The sequence below is a fragment of the Mycteria americana genome, chromosome 11 (genome assembly GCF_035582795.1).
Source record: "Mycteria americana isolate JAX WOST 10 ecotype Jacksonville Zoo and Gardens chromosome 11, USCA_MyAme_1.0, whole genome shotgun sequence".
NCBI classification, from domain to species: Eukaryota; Metazoa; Chordata; class Aves; order Ciconiiformes; family Ciconiidae; genus Mycteria; species Mycteria americana.
Genome location: NC_134375.1, coordinates 13,934,683 through 13,952,518, shown reverse-complemented (window position 1 = coordinate 13,952,518; position 17,836 = coordinate 13,934,683). Strand labels below are relative to the sequence as shown.

The 17,836-nt window shown below is 38.9% G+C and overlaps 1 protein-coding gene across 1 annotated transcript in view; it reads right to left on the bottom strand.

Moving 5' to 3' along the window:
- The window catches only part of CNTN3 (contactin 3), a 75,932-nt gene that overhangs the window by 10,789 nt on the left and 47,307 nt on the right, over positions 1-17,836 (bottom strand). The window contains exons 8-11 of the mRNA XM_075513658.1: positions 16,515-16,665; positions 5,702-5,829; positions 4,117-4,292; positions 211-328 (exon numbers count right to left, since the gene is read on the bottom strand). Of these exons, the coding sequence (XP_075369773.1) occupies positions 211-328; positions 4,117-4,292; positions 5,702-5,829; positions 16,515-16,665 (573 nt within the window). The remainder of the gene's footprint in view (positions 1-210; positions 329-4,116; positions 4,293-5,701; positions 5,830-16,514; positions 16,666-17,836) is intronic.

Sequence of the window (17,836 nt, the reverse complement as noted above, 5' to 3'; positions counted from 1 at the left end):
TATTATATCCTTCAGCTGTTAATTGCTCTGGCAAAAATTAAGCGTCACCCAAAAATTGAGCTAAAATTCTCCCTAACTGCAAGGCAGAATCACATAATTCAAGTCATAGATGAACTGGGTTTTGTAATCTACCGTATCAGTTGTTTCTGTAATCTACAATACACAAAAGTTAGAAAAATACGATTCATGGTAACTGAACCTGAAATTTACCTCGTACGATAAGGTCCGCTGCAGATGCTACGCTATCCACTTCTGTCTTCACCATACAAACATATTTTCCACTATGTTTCAGCTGGATGTTTCTAATCATTAAGTCTCCTGCTGCACTCTGTTGAAATACAAAGTTCTTATTAATGTAAATAGACTACCTTGTAATTGAATATTAAGACTGTATTTGTAAATGGAAAAGAAATCAACAAAAAACGTTGAAGATAAAGTTGTTCAAAAATTGCACTGGCAGGCAGCCTGCAGGATAGCAAGTTGCTACCCATCAGCTGCTCCATGGTAATCATTTGTTAAGCATTTTCCTAATAAATGTGAGGTAGTGTCCCTCTTTTACGGGAGAAGTAAGCTACAACATGGTGAGCTCATACTGGGAATGCACCTCCTAACCGCTATTAGGAACCATGACGGAAGTCAGTGCCCTGTAACCAACCGCTTGTCTCAAAGCCCTAAAAGAGAGAAAAACGTCGTTTCTATGGCCATTAACTGATTTGACTTCTAGACAGAATTTGTCTAGTTATCACAGATTTTTAAGGAGTTCAAATCTGTAAATGACAGAGCTGAATTGGGTCCATTCTACACTGTGCAAGCACACTTCAATTTAACGGTTGTACGTTTCGGGCTAAATTCCCCGATTTTACAAGTCTAAGTTCTATTCTTTGTTCTTCATTGAATATTTAATCTTTGGTCATTTTTTTTGCATTGGTCTCTCTCATGTCATAGCATGTGGTTGATGTCCTGAATCAAGGGAAACATATGTAAAACTTAAGTGAAAACTCTAACTTTGTATCACGTTAGGGCTCCTTGTATACTATTTGTTTTCTGCATCACTGAGTACTTGATACTAAACCTTTGGTAGCCCACGTCACTTCAAAAAAATCTCTTTGTGTCAGCTGAATTACTGCTTTAACCCAGTTCACATCTTACTTTCCAGGTGAAAAATCTCTCAGTCAGACTTCAATTTTTAAAAGTTTTCATTTTTTAAAAATTTTCTGGAGAAGCAGCATTGCATTTGAGGACAGAACCCTATTTTGTGGGTATTTTCAGCTACTCTGGCCACATGACAGATTCTTGGGTGCACAGTAGTTTGGGAGAAAGGGGAAGACACGATTCTGGAGTTTATTTTAGTCTTAGGAAAAAAACCTAACTGTCCAACCGTTTGATTATTTTTCTTCATTTCACGCTCACACCCATTATTTCAGCATTATGATGTCTCACTTCTTTCCTCAACACAAGCTGAAAATGATTCTGCCCGATTCCCTTCCATGTGCATACGAACACAACGCCTGGTCTTCTATGAAAGCACAGATGTAAGCATTTGCAGGACAATTCAGTGCCGACTGCCTACAATACATTAGAAGTTGAGTCAAAGGCAATCTAAAATCCATCTACTTGATTGGAAGTGGATATTCAGGGAATAACCAACAGCAATGCATACTCACAAGCAAATCATGTTCTACACGAACTTCTTTTACCAAACTAAATTTAAAACATCTTGACAAAGGGGACTGTCAAATAGAGTAATTTTACTTGAAATAAAACCCACCAAAATATTAACACTGCATTTACATTACTTGTGGATATTTTGGGGAAGATTCCCAAGTATGGGGAAAACACAGAAACCTGCAGCAGCAAAAAGCTGCAAGGTAGAAGGCACCCCCACCTCCCATGGCTCTGCAGACCATCAGCGGTATCCACATTCTTGCCTAGCCAGATTAAATCTTTGCCAGCGTGGACAAGTCCAGGTGACAGTAAGATCACCTTCCTTTCGCCATGCTACACAGAATACAAATAGAGTAGTCCATGCAGTGTGAACAGCTGCTGAAATTGCCTTTGCTTCTCCTGACTGCGTAACAATCTCGGCCATCGCTGGGCTCTATAAGCAGGTGATACCCACAACAGTTTAGAGGCAATCTGTTAAAAATTTTCAATCTGCTTGGTTTGCCATACTCTTTGTATAAATCATCTGTCTAACAAAAAAAAGAGCAGTAAGACAGTGTTACATCCTATATTTCTCTAACCATCTGGAAGAGCAGGTGGTGGTCCCATAACATTCCCAGTAACTACTACATGCCGGAGACCTCAGGCATGCGTGACAGGGGCTTCCAAGACATCATTACAGAGAAATCTATCCATTGAAAAATTATTTTCCTTTTGCCATGTTTACAACCAAGAAAGCTGAAGTTATTTTTGCACAGATATTTTCATTTAACATATACACACTGCAACTATTAGAAGGCTTAGAACATATTTATGCTTACTTACTTACCATGACCCGCATATAACTCCAGATGAAATTATTTCACTGACCTTAATGTGATACAAAGCCCGTAAAATATTTTCGTGGATCTCTTGGTAACCTATGAAGTTTTCTACTAACAAGCTTTAATCCCTCTTTACACAAATAAGAGTTTAAAAAACCAACCCTAAATGTCTATATCCCATAAAACCCCCTAATTCTGTCACTTATGACAAATTTCCCAGTAAAATGTTCTAGATTCAGAGTTCTGAGTTAGCCAATACTCACCCTGGATTTTTCTTCAGCACTGGCTGAGAATTTTTTGTGAAAAACTACTTCTGGATGCTTTTTTCCCCTCAGAGGAAAAAAGAAAAGACACCTAAACAAGGTTTTGACTTGGAATTATGCCTGTGTTTGTTTTAGGAAAAAGCTGGTATTTTTAGCAAGAAAAAAATACCGCATTTTCCAATCAGCTTATGAAGCCTTAATTGAGCCAGTAAAACTGTCAGATTCAGGTTTTGGTATGGTTTTAACCTTTCCTTTCTAATATTACTATTTGTATATACAACCAGAGTACAGCTGGGGGGAAATATTACTAAATAAATAAAGTCCATGTAGCAATACTGGAAGGTAACGGGCTATGAAATCGGAGCATTCCCATTACAACATGACAGATGGTCAGTTCACAATTCTCAAAACATTTCTGTGAAAATGTACATGATATATGAATATCTCATGGCTCCTACAAGGAAATCTCATAATCTCCACATGCACTTATATTTAATCAATTGCAAACTGCAGAACAATCTGTGTTTGGTGCCTACTGATTAAATGCTAAATCTTTCCAGGTTTTACAGGCAAAAAGAAAAAAGTTAGGTGCTGAAATTTCACAGTTTCACAGGCAGTAGTGTCTAACCCACAGCTACTCCTCTAGAGCAGGAGATCTGGCAAGAGTATGTGAAAGGAAACTTTATGAAGGCTTATAATGGCCAGTTTCATGCTGATGCTCAGCTGCTTGTTTTGTTATCACTTGGCCACGGCTTGCACTGTAATAAGACCTTTTGCTGTAATTGATTTCATTCTCGATACATCCTTCATCTGTCTTAATGCTTTACTTTTCATGTTTTGATTAGAAGGCTAAATTCTGAAAACCATTCATGTCACCACGCCCGCCCCTCCCCACCCCCAGCAGCATCTCTGCATCCTGCATAGGGAATATTTAATGAGATATATGGCTTCTCGCCCAGGGATGCTCAGGCAGAATGTTGGGGGATACACTAGGGATGCAAGTGCAGGAAAAATAAGGAAATATGGGACTTTTTGTTCAGCTTTAGGCTGAAGCTCACAAAGTCTGCGTCAAGTTCCTTAATCTGTCATTGCTGTGTTTCATGTGATCTTGGGGAAAATCATGTGGGGCCAGATGCAGAAACAGAGGTAGGAACTTACTTAGGTCTAAAATACAAGGCGTCTGAACAACGGGTTATGGGCAGTAAGCTAGCTCAATGAATGATTTCCCTCCAACATAGAAAAAAATTCTACAGGCCCAAAAGAGAAGAAACATCCTATTTTTACCATGTTGAAGAAAGAAAAAAAGTAAGCCTGTCTGTGCCGCATACATCTATAAGGCAAATGAAGAGAAAGTGTTTGCATCTTACCCCTCCAACCTTCTCAAAATGAGAAGCATCTTTCTTGAAATCAGTGAGCGTTCCATTGAAATACCAGGTGAAGCTGATGTCCAGTATAGGATCATGCTGAACCTGGCAAGGCAAGACGACACTTTCTCCGACAGCGACATCCATGTTGGAAGGTGCCAAAGTAATCCTTGTTGGCTCTGTTAAGAGCAGAAATATCAGTTATTGGATTCCTGTATTGCTGAGCTTTGCTTGCTACTAATATTCTACCACGTTCTTCAAATCTGATTAATGACAGTCACTTCAAATTATGCAGCTGGAGTATAAATGCTGCTGCCCGACCCCTCTTGTTGGAGCATAGTGTCCTTGCACATTTACCAGTGGAAGCTACTCGACACTGAGAAGGTAAATTTAACCTGCTGTGTACAGGCCAATAAACTACAAAGCTAAACGCACTGCGACCCACAGCAATGAAATTACCATTCAAGAGCGTGTGTGGCTCTCAGCAATAACACTCATGTTTTGGAGCAGGAAGCTGTAGTAGCAGCCACGGGGAAGATTAAGAGGTAGGAGTGAGAGAAGGAGCTAATAAAATCTGGAAACTAGAGGAAATCCACATAGTGTAGAATGCATTGGATATTTGGGTCCTTATATCATATAGAACATAAATAGTTTCATTAAGAACAGCTGCTTGTTATTCCAGAATCACATTAATGGAGAAAAATTTCAAGTACTGAAAATACTGTAAAAATAAAATTTAATTCTAGAATAAATCCTTTGTATATAATTCTATTATTTGTATATAAAGGGACATGAATCATTTAGGAGCACAGTCTGAAAATGTGAAGCTGTTAATTCAAAATAATTCTGTTTGGATCTATGAGATATATAGGATACGTAATGCAGTAGGGTATTAGATAATTCTGAGTGTGGAAATCCTTTCAGACATTCCAATCTTTAAAAAAGAACGTCATGAGAAAAGACATTCTTCAGATAAACTTCACAGACTACTGGTCCTTTTAATCCAGTATCTTAGCAGCTAGTAATGGATGACTTAGAGGAAGGGGCAAGAACCCTTTTAACAACAATTACGTATACAATTTGCTTTTGAAAGACTTTATATTTTACTGCCTGTGGAGTCCCTAAACGCTCCTGCAGCTGGAGTTTCTACCACATCTTTTTCCATAAGCAAACAGCATATAGTTCCTTAGGGCTAAACAGATTTCGGACTGGAATATAAAATTACCTCACATATTTTTTTTTCCCCTCAACAAATTAAAAAAAACCCCAACTTAAAAGCATAATTGCACTATTTAGTATTTAGATAAGAGAGAGAAGGGAGGAAAGTGTTCAGAACTCCCTCACATCCGAGAAATATCTTTGTCAAAGACAGAAAATCCCTCAGTCTCCTCTCAAAGATCTTTAACAAATACCCTTTTATTTTTATACATTGTTAAATACATAACTTCTCACACTCTTTACTTTCCATGACATTTAGTATTTTTTCAATAAGCAAACTCAGACTCCACATCGTTGCAGACTTCTGTTGTGGAGTTGCAATTCAATTTACGTTACCTCACAGATGACCCTCCGGTTCCAGCTCACCTACCTGTAACTATTAAGTTTGTTGAGCCACTGGCTGTTCCAAACTGGTTTGTTGCCAGGCACGTGTAGCTTCCAGCATCAACTTTGGTCACATTGGCTATTCTTAGTCCTCCATCCTTTAATAACATGGTTCTAAAAAATTATGAAGAGATTTTAAAAGTTGCAGCATCGGTTTGTAGACAAAATGCTTTAATACTCATAGTGTTACCTTAGATATATCAAACTGCATCAATTCCCAACCCGATATTTGAAAATTTTGCGGCCATACACTGACAATATACAACAAATTTGAACCCATCCATATATTACTCACCACTTTGGACACCAGTAGAACCAATGTTTAAGATATGTATGTATGTGTGACAGAGCGAAATCCCACATTAACTCCGTCTTTTTCAGCTGCACCAATTGAAACTAGAATAATTTTCAACTGTATTATGTTGTTTACCTCAGGCAGTCTTGCATGGTAACTTTGAAATAACTGCATATCATTCTTCTGATGATGCAATGGGGTTTTTCATAAGCAATCCACATCTTGCACTTTTCAGGGTTCACATATACAAGCCTAACACACACTGCATTGAAGTCAATAGCTCATTTGCACAACTGACTCTGTAAAGCAGGATTTGGCCCATGCAAGTATAAACTCAGTATTTGTTTAGAAAGCAAACTGAGACTTCACACTGTTGCAGACTTCAGTTTATCAACCGATGCTGAGCAGAAGTGACCTGCAGACATGGTAGAGGTATGCTTGGTGGAATGACTTGAAGGAAAGGAAATTCCCTCCACCCCCCACAAATTCCACCAGTGAGAATCACGCCTAATGGACAGATAGCATGGAACAAAACAGAAAGATGCTTATAAAAGATGTGGACAAAAGAAGACTTGCATTACTGATACAGACAGAAGAGCACCAGCATCCCACCAGTAGAGATGACATCCTAGACAACAGCACTGGAAGGATGCAAAGGTAAGGCTAATTTGACTCCCTCTTTCCGTATTTCTGGTCCTCCTATCTGTCATATGCTTAGATGCAGGACCTCCTACCAAGTCTTCCCTAAGATAACCTGGAGCAGCTATATAACTAACTGTATATAAAAATGTCCAGAATAATTAACAAAAAAGTAAACAGCATTTTCCTGATATGCCTAATTCTATCTCCAATCACATCAATCCATTTCAAAGGCACCAAATGAATCACAGCAAGGCTATTCTGTTGGTTCCCTAAGCACCTTAGCTAGAAGGTATTTTGGAAATGCCCCAAACACCCACATCTAGCTACCCAGAATCAACAGAACAGCAAACAACAGTAACACTCCAGGCGAACCTCTAACCGCATCAGTCGGAGTCTTACACGGTTGTCAGAGTAAGTATCAGCTGAGAAGGCAGCAAATGTCATGAAACTGAACATTGCTATCTTCCCTTTCTCAGAACAGTCGTGAGGATTTTGCCTTCTCACTTGCATGTACTTCATTATTAACCTGCTTCTCTAGTAAATATAAAACTAATGAAGTACACACCCCTGCTGCTCTTTTTATTTTTAACATACTTGAGGCAAATTAGTATCAACAGATCTCCATCATTTGTCCCAACCGAGACTCAGTTCTCTATAGTTAAATGCATATTACAAAAGTAGATGGGGAAGTCTGCTGTGTAAGGTGGGAATTTGGCATCACTGCCTTTCTTCTTGAAACTTGTCCCAGGCATGGGATAAGCACGATGCTCACTTGAAAAAACAGGTTCCTTGCTCTTCTGGCATTCACACACTGTAACTAACAGCTCAGGATGAGCAATTCTCCATGTGAAGTTCCACATGTGCTACGGTAGCTAATGAAGGATAACGCAAGCTTGAAGCCGCAGCGCTGGCTGCAGGGCAAGCCTGTAAAGACTTTTAGGACTGAAGGCAGGCACGGCTAAGACACACCTGGTGAATGCACCACCTTAGATTTAATTGCATTGCCAAAATAAAAGTTGGCCCATAAAAGGTATATGCTTCAGTAAGCTGCACAGTCATTAATTATTTATAGTGATTTATATTATAAATAATACAGTGTTACAATGGTATTTTTTTTTAAAAGCAATTCAGCTGAACCCATATTTCAGAGAATAATTAAGCTGGTAAATAAGGGAAGCAGAACACGACTCTGTAGTTTGATGGGTTCAGCGATCTTATCCTTCACCCTTAACTTCTCTGATCCTCAAAACCATGTTCACCAACCGCAGACCACGGCGGTGGGAGTCTATCATGGCTCTGCAGTTACGCTGCTCCTTTCCCTTAACAGCGAGTTCACCTAATCCTCAAGGCCACAGGGAGACTGCATTTTAAATGTCTGAAAGCAGGAGTCTGGGTTCCTTCCACAGCTGCACTGCTCTTTACAATAAAACACTCTCTAGAAATAAGCACAACTTTTAGCTGTTTTTCTTAATTATTTTGAATTGCATTTTATATTTTCTTAAAAAAAGGCGTTGCAACACGATGCCGTAGCCGAGATACATTTCCTTTGGGCAAAGGTGATACAATAATGACATTAACATATGGAAATTACAAGAGATAACAAGTCACCTTGTTAGAATGACAGAAAAAAGCATCTTATGTGGGGGAGAAAAAGAGTTATAAATAGACACTTTAATCAGTTTACATTTGGAAGTAACCATCTTTGAATCTTCCAAAGTATACTGAGGTACCTAAGCCCATGTGGTGCTGTTTGAAGCGTGTTCGTAAGGAGGATGTGCTTCATCCGTGTCAGCGCAGCTGACCTCCCGCAGGCGAATTCACTTGTTTTGGAAAATTTGTAAGTAATATTTGGCTGCACTTTATATTAGACGGAACATTTATAATTAATTAAATCTTACCATACGGTTTACAGGTATCTGAAAAGTGTTAAAGACATGATTAATACATTTTATAGGTAATTATAACAACATCAATAAAAGGTATTAAAATATATCAATTATGGTTGCAAGCAAGCTACTGAGTTGCTGGACTATCTAGCTATCTGTATATTTTGCAAAGTTTGTACTGCGTCATCTACTTTGAAGCAGTCTCCAGTAGAAAAAATGCAAAACCAAATAAAAACCCAACAGTGTTGACAAAGTCCGAGGTCAAACAAAGGAAAAAATAGGATCGGGGTATAAACCAGAAAATGTCTATTGTTTAATTAAAATTAATCACATTTAGAGTGCTCTGAGCTACCTGCAAGCCTAGCTTGCCTAAAATAATTAAGCAATAGGCTTATTAAAACCATGACATAATGAAGAATCAAGGTTTTTTTCCAGAATTACAGAAAAACCCAAAACCACCAACAAATCAATTCTAGAAAGAAATTATTGTCAAAATAAAATCTTTACTGGTAAATTAAAAAGAGAAATGCTTTACTTTTTCAATTACAAAACAGTAAATGCAGCACAACCTATGAAAACACTAAACCCAGAAAGAGCTCTACCCCTCCTGCTGAAACATTAAACAAACTGAAGCTTTTAGTACACTTAAAATTATTAGATATTCACACACTGAGATAAAACAAATGTACTATGGCTGGCCCGCTGCCAGGAAGCAATCTAGATCTCTAACACAAAAAAAACCAACACATCCTTTGGCGTTCCCTGTATCTACAAGTGTTTTTCCAATACATTTTGCTGAAGGCCAGCAATTTTCAAAGTGAATTCCATTTTCAACAACCTGCACACTTTTGATGCACTGGCAAATGGCAGAAACTTTTAGCCCTGTAAAATAGAGATAATTGGTGGAATAATGCTTTGGGACACATCCGCTTGCACAACTGGAGACTGTTGTGATTTAGGACTTAGGACTGTTTGGTCATCAGATCAAAACATCATTGACAAAGTCATCATCTCTCGCTAACTCTTGAGGAAAATTGTGGGAAATTAATCTTTGAGAAGATTCTTTTTTTCCAATAGTCAAAAAACCCCCCAATTCAACAAACTTACAACAGCCGAATGTCTTAACTCATGCCCATGCTCTTTGACTGAAGTCAACAGAATGGGGAGAGGGACTAACCAACTTCAGGACTTCAGGGTTCCTGACTTGAGAGGCCCATGCTGGTAAAACTACAAGAGTCTTCCTGTCCCACCCAAGCTGGGAGCATGTATTTGGCATCACAGATCTTCCAGACAGCTGAGGGACTTCAGCGTGGTTACAGTCGCCATCAATTCTGCCCAGTCTGTCAGGATTTATACATGACATTATAATTTGTTATTAGTTATCTTAGTCATAACTGACCATGGAGAAATCCAACTGTGAAATGAGTGCAGGCACTTCTCGTACCGATAAAGTAGTTTACTATTGTTACAGACTGCACCAAATTTTCACATTTCACATGTTGAAACAAGTATCTGGGGCAAGAGGGCAAGTGGTGCTCCATGATGCCAGTCTGAGATCTGTCAACTTCAGTATCTGTAGTGTAAGAATATTCAAGCTATTCTGCATTCAGTGTCCCCATACCTACTTGCTCAGGGAACTGGGCCAGCATTATCTAGAGGTGTGCATAGTTTTACCTTACTGAACAAAACCCTCTTAAATTGAAATGTCGGTGCGGTACAACGACATACACATGACTAAGGGCCAGAATATGCCTCAGGATCCAAGTCCATGAGGCTGCACCTGAAATTTAGTGTCATTAATGAAACAGTTAATGAAAGCAAATTTTCTCATCTTCCTGTGACAATACTTTATTACTAAAATAACAGACATAATTAAACTAAGTAATCACTGCCTTTTTTGTCAGATTATTCAGCAGAAAAGCCAACTATTTTAGATCCTTATTGATATGATAATAACCATAAACATATTGCTTTCCAGTTCATAACACTTCAGTACAAAGGAACAGTGGAAAAGTGGGTCAAAACTGCCTTTTTATATATCAATCAAATTCCAACTAAATTAAACCAGATTAATTAACAAGAAAGGCAGCAAAAAAAAAAGCTCCTATCGAAGTACTGGTAAGTAAATGCATTACTTTCCACATCACAGCATTTCAAACTGTAACGTAAAATGAAATAAAAACACTTAATTCAAATGGTAGGGAAGCTAAAACTAGTAACTGGTATTTCTAAGAATCATGCAACATTTTATCAGGAATTATTTCTCCTCTTTTCTTTCCCCCTTAATCTGACATCACTTCACCACAGCTGAAGATGCTGAAACTGGAGATTTTAAAGAGAATTGCACTGGAATGTCTTTTCGTGAACTTAAAGTTTGCAGTATCTTTTTGTCTTTTTCTAGTCTTGGTAAATCTAGAAACATCTAGGAATAAAGGTGGATTTGTTTACAGGCGAAACACCGCCCCACATCATCTCAAAATCCCTTGTAATCTGCTTCCAGTCAGGTATTTGAGCCAGGAGCACAGGACCCACTACAGCCAACATGCAGCAACTGTCTAGTACTATATATCAATGAAAAATCATATACATACATAAAACATTTAAAGAAATCTTTAAAGGGGTTATGTAGGTTGCAGCATATTTTGGTATGTCTTCTGTTTTTGATGAGTTAAACTCAAGTATATTTAACCTTGGTTAAATGTCTAATCCTCCTTTTTTGGAGGATAAAAGAAAAAGAAAAGCACATCCATCTGGAGATGGTGGTGTCTCATGCCAGCTTTTCAACACAGAAGAAGGTACATGAAGGCACCTACAGTTTGCATCCTCTGCTCTCTCCACCTGGAGACACTGCGGGCTATGGCCTGCTCACTGTAGAAGCTGGTCCAGATTAATTTGGAATAAACAAAAGCTAGTTGTGGCTTAATGACTGCAGATAAAATATACTTCAGAGAAATTTTTTGAAGGTCTTACAATAGGAGACGGTTGGCAAGGAACAGCCTGAGTAAGTACAAGCTGCACGCAGTGTGGTGGTACACACTATAACCACAACATGGGGTGACAAATTACCTGTGCCAGGTCATCAGGTACCCCCAGCACCTGATCTGGCAGTCATTAAAGACAAGAGAATTCTTGCTAATTCTTGATTATTATGCTCATTACATCACCCAAAATTATTTATTTCAAAGGTCCAAAACTGTATTCTGGTGGGAAGCATATCTTCCTTCAATACCCAATTAATTTAATTCTCATTTTCTCTGTTTCCTTCTGCATGTTTGACAGTGACCTCTATGCTTTCATTTCTCTCGGTATTCCACTGCTCTTTACTGTCTACTCTCTTTATTCAAGATATTCTAAAGGAAAAAAAAAAAATCACATATTTTGCAAAACTAACAAGAAGCAAGATTGTATTCTTCAACGTTGAGTGATTTCTCAGTCCAGAGCTCATGGATCCATTTTGAATTATATTTTCTCCCCTCCACAAGACATATTATATTCAGCTCATTTAATTAAAATTTACTGAGTCATTATCCAAATCTTCTACATACTGAAAATGCAGCACCATTTAAAAATAAATTAAGAATACAAGCAACAGTGCCATCAAAGTGAAAATCTTTTTAAGATTTACTAAGGTAGTAAAAATCTTTTTAAGGTAGAAAATTTTAAGGTAGAAAATCGTTTTAAGATTTACTAAGCTTTACTAAGGTAACATGGTCAGTACCTCCAGCAAAACATAATTTCTCTTATGACAAAATACTATGAATACATCGAAGTAATGGGGTATTTGTGCTTCATTTTTATTATTCAAATGGGAATTTTCTTGAAACATACTGATACTATCCATGTTGCTGCATCTTATGTGACATTTTCACTTTTACAGCTGCCATTAAGGACTTGTTCTACCCTCATGCTAAGCCATGTTTGGCCTCTAAACCTTCCGGAAAGCCTTCCCAGTTTAGGTACAGTCCAAATTAGCATGGTCTAACCACGGTGCCTATACCAGATTGCTGGTGGAGTTACTGGCACATCCTCAGAAGGGACATGCTCCAACATTTGTGTACATTTACATGAAAAACAAAACAGTACGCTGTCCCTGTTCTCTACCAATGCTGAATAACTCTGCTATAGACCCACCAAAATCAACAAGAATATGGTTTTAACTACTCAAGGGCAAATAGATTTGGGAAACTATACATGTATTTATCCACGTGGGATATAGTGCAACAGCTGTTCCCTTGCAGGGAACTTATGGAGACAAAATCACTTGCTGCACTATTTGAAGACTGTGATTTCCCTCTTGCTCTTTACAAGCAAATGGCAATTGTAAGGGAGGGGAATGTCAGTCTCCATCTCACACTCAATCTCTGTCTGTCTCTCCTAAGGAGCGCTCTGTGAGCCTGAACCCTACTGTAGCTCTGAGCTCCAAATGTAGTTAAGCTCATTCTGCCTCCCTACCTCTCCTAGGTAAAGAGCATGCTGGACCTCTGTGGCCAGCATTACCCCTTTTGGGAACTCATCCCTCCCTTTTTCTGCAATTAGAAAAGACCCCCCCCCCAACAGACTTCTCCATTAGAAATGTAGTTAATGGTTGAAAAATGTACTGCTAATTGGAAACACTTTCCTGAATTGCAAGAATTGTAGAACTGCAAGAAATTCATGAATTGCCATTATTCATAGCAGACAGTAATGAACTCCAGTGCTTTCTGCAAAGAATCGCATTTCTGCTTTTCTCTGAAGGCAAGTGTACTTCATTTAGATTAATTCAGGATTATTGGCTTGTTATTATGTTTCCTCTGTAAGCCATTTACAGTGTGCTGTCAAAAATATAGTAGGAGACACTTTGGGCTGTATTTTGGAAATACCTGCACTTTCCAGAACTAAAAGCCATAATTTATGTTCATAAATCTAAGCAGGCAGCATCATGTATGATCCATACATTTTCAGAAACTGAACATTACTTTCTTTAGCCTGGTACCATCACTACAATTGAAATTGGTGGGTACTGCTTTTGAAAGGCAATCCAAAGCAACCATTAAGACCAGATCTGATGCCTATCCAGACAGATAGCTCACAAAGCAATGCAGAAGTGGTGGCTGGAACGCTCTTCTCTTGGACGTGTGTGGAGCCCTGCAAGGTCCAGGCATGCCTGGCAGCTTTGAATATCATGAATCAAACCTACACAGGTTATCTGAAGGCTGATGACAGGCAGCTCCAACAAGAGACAGGCAGGAACAGGAAGGATACCATTCTTCCTGCCTGCCTTTTTATGGAAATGGTACGGGGACAAAACCTAGGAATTTTCCGAAATGGAGAATATCAAGTGCTATGCATTTATGCACATGCTTTACAAAAGTGACCATAAAAATAACAACAAATGAGAATCATCAAAAAGCAACAGGTTTCACACAACTCTCAGAGATCCTTGTGGCCCTGTGTTACAGACTTACTTACCAGTGTGATACTATGTCATTACAAGATGATGGGAAGTTTCACGTAGAAAGAAAAACCAACTAGTGTTATTTTGAATGAGATTTTGCTTGCTTGCAAGCATGCAGCCAGCTAGTGAGTCTGTGGTACTGTGTCAAGCTATATAATGACACATGCCTAATCTTCTGCCAAACTGCCACATTTGACAACACTTAACACTTGAACACATGAAAACTATTGCGGTCCTGTGAAGAAAGAGCCAGAGCTGCACAGATCAAGATGACACCAAGTGTCCAAACCTTTGAGGTACAAGGAGAGCTCTAGCCTCACAACGGAGCAAGTAATGGTCTCAATCGCAGCCTCTAAAAGTTTTGACTTATCCGGTATCATCTTCTGCGTTTAGAAATTTCAAAACAAAGCCACGACGTGGTGTTTTACAGGAATAGGACTAGAAGAATTTCTCCTGGTTCAGAAATAGCTTCCTGATGATAGGCTAAGCTTTGTAAAACCTAACACAAAGACCTAGAGGAGCAGGGGTACATTCATGAAATCACAACACACTGCCATAGCCATCCTCCCTCAAAAACAAAACGTTCAGTTTCCTCAGTCTCACGTCTGGACTTTTGGACACTTCAGTGATGCCATTGTCCCTGAATTACCCTGCTAAGTACAGGGTGATACCAGAGGGTTGCAAGAGGAACGCTTGCAGTCATCCTGTCCTCACTGCTCCCAGGCAAACCCGATGACTTTCTGCGGCTGTTGCTGTGACTACAGTCTGTATCTAACTCAGATACTCCAGCAACGAGCTGCAGAAAGGCTGACCTCCGGGCAGACTAAACTCCCAAATAGTTATTCTGCTCCTCAGAGTTTGTACAGCCTGTACTGAGTGCTGAAGTGCTGCAGCTGGAATGTCCTAAGTACCAAACTGCCTAGTTTCATGCTAAATCAGATATGTAACTATCTTAATTATACCTTTCATCCAAGTGGTTTTTTTCCCATCCCAGTTCACTACCTGAAACTCCCAGTCTATGCAGATATTGAAATGTAAAACAGAAAGCTTGAAAAGGCAGTAATCCCCAGCATTGGAGAGATGCAAAGCAAATGGCTGCTCCAGAGTGCAGATGTACGCTTCTGTATAGTTTGATTATACAATTTAACCAGTAGACCCATGCCATTTCAGTTTATGACTAATTCAATAATGCTTTAATGGTTATTGCTGGAAAAAATGTTTACATGTTGTTGGAAGTCAACAGCTGAGGATATAGGTGAATCACAAACTCTCAACTGAGAATTACTAACACCAAAACACATTCACTATCATGTAAACACTAAAGAAATGGCAACATATGTTATCGTTGCTAGATAAAGTTCATGGTTGCTGGAAAAGAACCTGAAAGTGTATTTTCATTTTCTATTCCTGTTTTCATCTGAACAACATGCACATGAAATTAAATATATGTATGAACAAGTACGTCCATAATGAGAACACATCTCATTTTCTTTCACACACCTCTTAGCTCTTCCTGAAGTCATACAATCTTAATCTTTTCATTAGTCATGCTTCTAAATATTTTCATCACCCATCTGTCATCTACCTCTACTACATATTTCCGAGAGATGACCAGCACTTAACACAATATTCAAGGAAATGAATTTTTGTAATAGCATAACAAAATCTTAAAAGTTATTTTCTGTTCTGTCTCATACATATCGCCACTCTATTATTTAACTGATAATGCATACTGAGCAGATGTTTGCCTCACCTGAGCATGGTGATGCCTGTATCACTTTCCTAAGTGTTCCCAGTTAATTCACAACACTTGGATACAAGTAGTTTTACTGCTTTACTTTTTCTTTACAAAGTGTATTAAACATTTGCCAATATTGATTTTCATCTGTCACCATTCAGCTCAAGTGTTTGGGTTTATGAGGTTTATGAGGTCCGTCTTGCAATCACCTGGAAAACCTTGCATAATTCTTTCTCTGTGTGTGTGCGTTTGTGTCACCTACAATTTTGTAATCTTTGTAATAACTTTTCCCATATAAACAAACACAGTACTAGAACGGTAAAAATCAAAATATTAGAATGGTAAGAGTGCTATTCCGGACCTACCAATTATTAACTTTTGCGAACTGGATTTTTTTTTTTTTTTAAATCTCCTTTTTTTCTCTCTCAGCCACATTATCAACATGGCTGTAATATGCCTCATCTACCTCCTGAAAGCATTTTCAGAGTATTTTGTTGAAGGCTTTAAATACTGTTTTATAAGCTTTGTATTTCCAGTTTTCTATCAGTATCTGGTTGTCTCTAAACCAGGCCAAACTCTATCTTATCCTGAAAATAAAATCTGGCCCTTGACCTTAAAGAAAGCAATATGCATGTCCTCTTAGTGCTCAGATACAATAATGATTAAAAACCAACCAAACAACGCGCCCAGCTAGACAGACTTCAGAGAGACTTTACAACTATTTGGATCCACAGATGACACTATTGCATAAAAAGACATAAACAAGCTTTTTGTAAGATTAAAACAAATAAACCAATCTGATACCTTTCATTTTCGTGTAGCTGCTCACCTCCCTTCTTCCAGGAGCATTTGGCCTTAGGGGAAGCTTTGGGTTTGCATTCAAAAGTAACTGTGCTGCCTATTTGAACCTGGATCAGTTTCTTCATTGGATTCTTGGAAAAATCTGGAGCAGAAGCTAAAACAGAAGGGACAGTAACAGTGAAATAAAGCACCTTTAAAATTAGATTAATGATACTACTATTTAGCACTTAAATGACACATCTCAGCTTCCAAACGTAATTAAAAACATGGATCAGTTAATTCAACCAGATCTTCCATTGGACAATTACGCATTTTTCTTCCTTATACTGGTACAAAAGTAAAGGTCTCAGTTGTGCAGAGTACGTCACCTAACGAAGCATGCACAGAAGATCACGCTGACTTCATCCGAGCTGAAGCTCACTGAACCCAACGAGTGTTGAGCACATGCCTAACTACGCTTTGATGAATATGAGCGTACATGACTTGCCGAAGTCCAGGGAGGGCAGTCAACACCCACAGCCTCATTAAAACTCAAGGAACTGGATGGGTTCTAGTTTCACGTGAGAATGCATGTCAGATCAGATTATGTTAGATGACAGAAAATTACAGCGCAGCTCATTCTGAATGGGTATAGTTTGCATTAACTAACAGTTAAGAAAAGGCACATGGCTTCTACCTATACTAACAATGAACTTTGAAAGGAAATTCAGTATTTTAGGAGACCAAGGCTGAAGAAGCAGTCTGCTGATTGACTGCAATCTTAACAACAGAAAGGAAATAACTCACGTCCCCAAAACGCACTGCTCTTACAGGCTTAGTTTTGAAATCAGTCTATGTTGGAGGTAGAAATCGCACAAGCATATGAGTGCATAAGGCAGTCACAAGTTCAGTGCTTCCCTCAAACAAATGCTTGTCGCTATTGTAGACTCAAGCACACACCGTTTGAACGACGGAATGACAATCCCTTGTCCTCTCGGTCAAGAAAGACTGCACCCAAGAGCAGCCTACTGCTTCTACACGGCACGGCTCCCCGGGAGCGCCGGAGCTGCGGTGCAGAAGGTGCGTGCAGCTGACTGATGTGCTGAGCCAGTGCTGCCGCCAGACCACGGGAGCAGTTTTAATCTTTGGGCCTGTGTCCAAGCCCCCATCTCTGCTCTTCCCCTAATGAATAATTTAGCTGTGTTCTGCTTTAAAGCAATGAATGATTGGACTGCAAATCCTCTGGAAGCAGATGAGTCAACTCCTCGGCACTGCAGATAAAAAGATATTAGGTCGACAAAAATGTTTATTTCAGTGATAGCACGTGAGTTAAATTTGAGATCACG